Below are 6,000 nucleotides of genomic sequence, written 5' to 3' on the forward strand. Positions count from 1 at the left end.
ATCATATAAAATAAAATAGGTAATGAGTCAACCAAGCATACAGAATCAGGTAAAAATCAGTAGTCAATTTACTCATATACATGCTAAAGCTTAAACCCAAAACTTCACCTAATATAACTACTCATGCTGTTACGTACAATTCTCTTAAGCTTGGCAGCTTGCCAAAGTAAGATGGTAACTGACCAGTCAGTTCGTTGTTCTCTAGATGCCTGTATACATGCAGTGTGAGAGATGTGGTTAAAGAATAATAATGCAAAATTTTCTTTTAAATTACTTAGATGCAAAAAATAAGAATTTACACGACTTCCAAATTTATTAGATTGCTCATATCTGGGATTGGGCCGTCCAAGGAATTATCATCAAGCCACCTGAATCATTACTAATCCATCAGCCACAGCACTATCTTTCAGGATGATATTATTTCCAATACATAGACATATATATTGAGTTTGACGGCTTACAACTCTGTTAACTGCTCGATCTGCTTTATGTCTGCAGGTATTGCACCGCTCAAATTCTTTCCAGACAAAAATCTGTTGAGGAGAAGCAGGCACAATTCAGAAGTAAGTGTATTGTTTATTAAGGTGATCATGATTCTCATCAGCAAAACAAGGTCTCAAAAATTACATTTGTGTAATCCTTGGTGGCATGCTGGAGCTGCAATTTATCCATTCCCAGCGAGCAGGGATACAAGGATCACCATCTTCATAGGTCCATTCTCCCTGAGAAGACATGGATTGGAATGCATGCAAAACAGCAGCTTCCAGCCACAATGATTATTATTAATCAGCTCATACAAGAAAACAACTGTCTTTGAAACAAGTTGGCATCCATCTAATAGTTTTCAAAAACTGGAAAAAAATAAAAATGAGGTTTGAACGAGTGACAGGCAGGATTTGGCCTTTCCATAATTGTTAAAAATCATATTCTCATAGGCATAATCAATAATTATATGAAGATAAACCAAATAAGAGAGAGTTCACTATTACCATCTTGGAAATCTGTCTTTGGTATAATTTGTACATATTTGCTGATTTCAATCGCATTCAGAAGGGGACCACGAGTTGAATCTTGAGTCTTGGAGAATAAGAATGATAGAACAAAATCTAGTGATACATTCATATAGCTGGGTTCATAAAGTGCATAACTCCCATGGGCATTCTCAGCAATATTGACAAATATATTATCATAACCAGGAATATAGGGCTGCTTCATCATAAATTTTCGAGTCTCGTTTTTACCTAAATCTTCAATTTCAGCTAAATATGCATAAGCTCGAGCATTGGCAGGGAAACCATCGAGATTTAACCTGTATGAAAGGATTCCCCTCGTTCCAACCACAGCAGTCTGCATCACTTTAAGTGGCGGAAATTCCCGTGTATTTATTTTTATGTTCCTCTTAGTACAAATTCTTCTTGTTCCAGGAGCCATTCCCACAAGATAGTTCTGCCTTTTATATAGATCAGATTCCCATATACGGTCATAAGGGTCATCAGGATACCTGTTATATTATGAACATTTAGAAGACTTATTTATATTCCCAAAATGGAAGAAATTTCAAAACTACATAAATTCTTAATGGTGACGGAGAGATTTTTCAATGGAAAATAATGAACTAGGAAAATAAATAAGGGCAATGAAATAATGAACTTGGTATCTCTGAACATATTGAAAGAATGCATCTGTTATTATTGCTTGTTGGACAAACATTGATAAAGGATTCACTTTTGGAGCACACCTTGTATTCTTTCCATCTGATTTCTTCTGCAGAATATATTGCAGGTTATTTTCTTTCCTTTTTATTTAAAAACTTGTGGACAGCATATAGATGAAAGCCTGCTATCACCTTCCAATAAACTTTTGCTGTATTAACCATATTTGCTTCCTTCAGTCTAATGTTACCAAGGTTTATGTGCCAGACAATGGTTCTCTTTGGTTGCATGTACCCCTTGAGGAGGAATATCCATATGGGTTAGAAATCCTGAAAAGAATGGAGGTCGGACTACCAGACAATCAAAATAGATGGTACCTAATTGTGTAGAAATCTTGGATAGATTCCGAAAATCTTGAATATGTACCAAAAAACTTCAATACAGATGGTACCTCCTTGGATCAGATTACAAACCTAGAAAATATTTGATGTGTACTGAAAATGTTGGAGAACAATAAAAGGTGCCCAAAAATTATACTAATGGTTTTTGGGACAAGACTTAAGACAGCTTGTTTAGACTGCAGATTCAGCTCAACAAGTGATTCTTTAGTAAATGTTTTTAGTACTGACTATAAGGATCCAGTACAGTACGGGCCTTGGTATAGGCCGTAACAAGACATGGTACAGCTGCTGTGATGACTCCAGCAGTGTACCAAGAGTCGGTATGGCGCCATACTGTTCTGATCCAACCTGTAGCAGAAAATAGGGTCCTGTACAGAGATCATAAACCTTGCAACTAATAAATGTTTCATAGAAGCGAGAACTCTAGTAATTAGGTTAATGGTTGTTAATCATACTGCAATTTTGAGCAAATACCTTGTGGCCATGTCAGCAGTCTTGTATAGAACTGTCACATTACCAAGAGAATTTTGCTTACAAATATAACTAGTGTCAGCTAAACTGATACAACTCAGTAACTCGGGAGTAATAGTTAAGCATTGAGTCCGTATGCATCTTCATCAAGGGTAACTCACTTTTATGTCAATTCCCCGACCTGCAGCAGTTAATGCAATAAAGCACTGTCGATAGCCACCTGTGTCTTCAAATGTATATGTCAAGTTGTTGAACGGTTGGCTATTCTAAAAATCTTACATAGAATCCATCGGAGGCTAAAAAGGATTTTCAAAGGAATTATTATTGTGGATAACAATTTTGTTGATTAGAGGCTGCACATCACACATAACCATATTTTTATCAAGAAAACATTTGGCAGACACCGTGACACAAGCAATATGCAATGTTACTGAAAGATGTGCCACTGGAAACTAAAGTAGAAAACCCTTTCATTCTGAAGTCAGGAAGCTATCTAATGTTTTCTAGAGAAAAGAAGATGAGTTTGGAAAGTTTAAAAAGGGCCTGAGCCCTGAAGTTATATAAATTGCTGATAATAGGGCCTAAACATGTCTTCTGAAGAAATCTAAAAAAGAGAAAACATGAGGCATAATTGTAATAGAATGAACGCACAATAAAAGCTCAAACAATCAAAGAGAGTACCCAACATGCATGTAAAATTTCATTTAAAGAAAAAACTTAGATAAAGCAAATTGAGCACAAAATGAACCTACGCTGCAGTATTTCGCACCAGAACTCTGTATTATGATAAAATGTAATCTAGGTTGATAGTTGATACTACAGATGCATGATAGAAATCACATAGACCAAACCTTATTTCTTCTATGCATAGTATGGCTCTTAGGGAGTAATAATATATGAGCCAATCCTATAATCCTTAGAATCTTTTAACTCAAGCAAAACCCAGACATAAAAATAGGGATACATTGCAAATGGCTTTCACTACCTTGAAAATGAGTATGTATTAGATGGTGAATTTTGGAAGCAGAAAGCAGATCAGTGTGCTTGGATTCTCTTGTAAAGACTTCTAAACAAGGTACGCCGTCTTGGTACCAAGCCTCGTATTAGTGCCACACTATCACTATGTCCATATGGTACAATACAAGGCTTGTTCGGCATTCTAAGTGTCGGTACACTCCCCGTACCATGTACCAGTAACGAACCGATATGGTACGGTATGCTTTGTCCCGTCCAATTCAGTATGTTACGACAAACTTTGGTTCTAAAATTTGATCATGAAGGGTATTGCGATTTGCAAGATGCTAGTTAGGACAATTAATGTCTTAAATCATAACTGCACATACCGTATAGGTTCATCACTAAGAGCACCAAAGTTTACTCTTGCTGCAACCTTGAGGTAAAAATCATCCTCATAATTTGTAGCATACATTGATACATTCAAGGGCCGCAGCTCAAGAGTTGATATGAAAGGATAACTGGTGGATGCACAACATAGGCAGACTTGTAAAGAACTAGAAGTTGCCCGGATTATCATCTCCTCAACAAACACACTGGAAGCATCTTTTATTGTTACAGTGGACCAGTAGGTGCTGTCCATAAATAGCTGGAACATCGGGTAGGGGTTTCCAGAATCTGAATTTCCATACAGAAATGTTGCTCGGACAAGATATCTCCTTCTTTCAGTAGTACTCAATGTATAACAGTACTTCTTGCTGTCTGCAGGAAAATACCTATGGAACTTATACTGTGGTCCAGTTTTTCTTGAAGTCCTTACTTCTGCCACCTTTCCATATTTGGTTAATCCGGCATCTGATATCCAAGCAAGTCCAGTATTTGGGTCTGTGTAGTTACCTGTGCCTCCACAGTCTATGCTAACAAAATCTGTAAATGAAAAATGAGTTTTATTTCAAGACTTTACATGAATGAAATATCTTCAAGAAACATATGAACACTGCTTCATCATGTCAAGATAATGTTTTATTGATGATGCCGATAAAATATTCTCAAAGAATAGAAATGAACATAATTCCTGTCATATGTAAAGCAGGTAACAATACCAAAGCGATATAACTTTTTTTTTTTCTGTTTGTTTCATGTGTTTTTCTTTTCTTCTTCTTTTTTTTTTTTTGGGGGGGGGGGGGGAGGGGGGAGGGATATTAGTGAGTTAAAAAAACATTTAACAGAAGAGTAGAAATGCACTTTCATTTTTTTGTGCTTCAAGTTAGAGCTCCCTGTATCATAAGCTGACAGCCCAGGACAGGATCAGACTATGTTGTTTGACCATGATCAGCTTTGTTCTGACTGAAAAATAAGGCTATGATGAAGGTGCAGTTGGATTATATGGGAGTACTGTAGTGTTTAAACACCAAACTTCAAAGTGCATCACCTGACTTCCTTAATTCTACTTGTCTACATTTCTGCCTTATTATTTTTGTGAATTCTGAGGAATCCTGGGGCCAACCATACAAAAGCCTTACAAGTATACCGATTTCTAGTAAAAAAAAAAAACAAAAAATCCTACTCTGACTTGCTTTCTTACCTCCAGTTGAACTTCCAATAGGAAAAGACCTAATTTCTCTAGTCTATAATATTTTCTTCTTAGAAGTAAACAATCACCTCTCGTCCTCCATTATTAAACAAATAAAACATGAGTTGTGCTTTCTTTTGCCCTCATTCAATTTCTAATTTTACACACCTCACTATCACACCCGAGCAGTTTTGGGTACTTCATTCACAAATTATGAGTCAAATATTAAGAAAAAAACACATACTGGAAAGAATATCACCGGCATAAATCTAGCAAAAGCATTACTAACATAAAAGTGAATGGTTTAATTTGATTATTTGATATCCTCAAAATTTCTGTCCACCAATAATCAGCATCAGTTTCTATTCCTCATTTTATATGGTAATTAATAACCAATCCCTCAAATAAAGGATTCATCACGCAAGATGCCACAGAAGCACAACATACTTGCATTACGATGCATGAAGGGTAATAAAACACAACAAGCATACCTCTCACTTGGCCAGAAACAGAAGGAAACAAAAGCAGAACCAAGAGCAGCAAACAAGGGAGAAGAGCCATGACAAATTTAAAGAGGATGAAGTGCCCCTAAGAGAATTGGCTGCGCAACAAGTGCTAGTCCTGAACAACTAAACTCTTTGGTATATATATAAGAGATTAAGAATCAGAAAACCATGCTACTGAGCTTTCAACTGATTACAAAAAGAATGGGACAATTGTTAGGGGGTCCATCTAGCACTCACCAGTCTCATTCCATCAAAGAATCTGCTTTCCAAAATGTAAACCCTTTACGGAAGATCATTTCAACAACTTTGTGCTTTTGAATATTATAAAGAGAGAAGCGCGAGCCCACGCGAGTGCTGTCTTGGTGCTTGTTCTTTTTTGTTCCTTGGTGTTTCTTGGGCGAATGTCAGACTCCTGGGTCGCCGAGACAAGAGTTGGAGAAGTA

At 36.6% G+C, this 6,000-nt stretch overlaps 1 protein-coding gene across 3 annotated transcripts in view; it reads right to left on the reverse strand.

Moving 5' to 3' along the window:
* LOC103711613 (probable LRR receptor-like serine/threonine-protein kinase At1g67720) overlaps positions 1-5,680 on the reverse strand; it is a 36,129-nt gene extending 30,449 nt beyond the window's left edge. For 2 of the 3 annotated variants that reach the window (XM_039133772.1, XM_039133771.1), the window contains exons 1-7: positions 5,543-5,679; positions 3,868-4,405; positions 990-1,501; positions 628-760; positions 462-533; positions 300-368; positions 138-209 (exon numbers count right to left, since the gene is read on the reverse strand). In XM_039133772.1, the coding sequence (XP_038989700.1) occupies positions 138-209; positions 300-368; positions 462-533; positions 628-760; positions 990-1,501; positions 3,868-4,405; positions 5,543-5,612 (1,466 nt within the window). In that variant the 5' untranslated portion in view covers positions 5,613-5,679. Of the gene's footprint in view, positions 1-137; positions 210-299; positions 369-461; positions 534-627; positions 761-989; positions 1,502-3,867; positions 4,406-5,542 lie in introns of all 3 variants that reach the window. The other variant, XR_005514900.1, reaches the window with a different exon arrangement.
* Positions 5,681-6,000: the final 320 nt, after the last annotated feature.

This window comes from Phoenix dactylifera, chromosome 14, assembly GCF_009389715.1.
Source record: "Phoenix dactylifera cultivar Barhee BC4 chromosome 14, palm_55x_up_171113_PBpolish2nd_filt_p, whole genome shotgun sequence".
Taxonomy (NCBI): domain Eukaryota; kingdom Viridiplantae; phylum Streptophyta; class Magnoliopsida; order Arecales; family Arecaceae; genus Phoenix; species Phoenix dactylifera.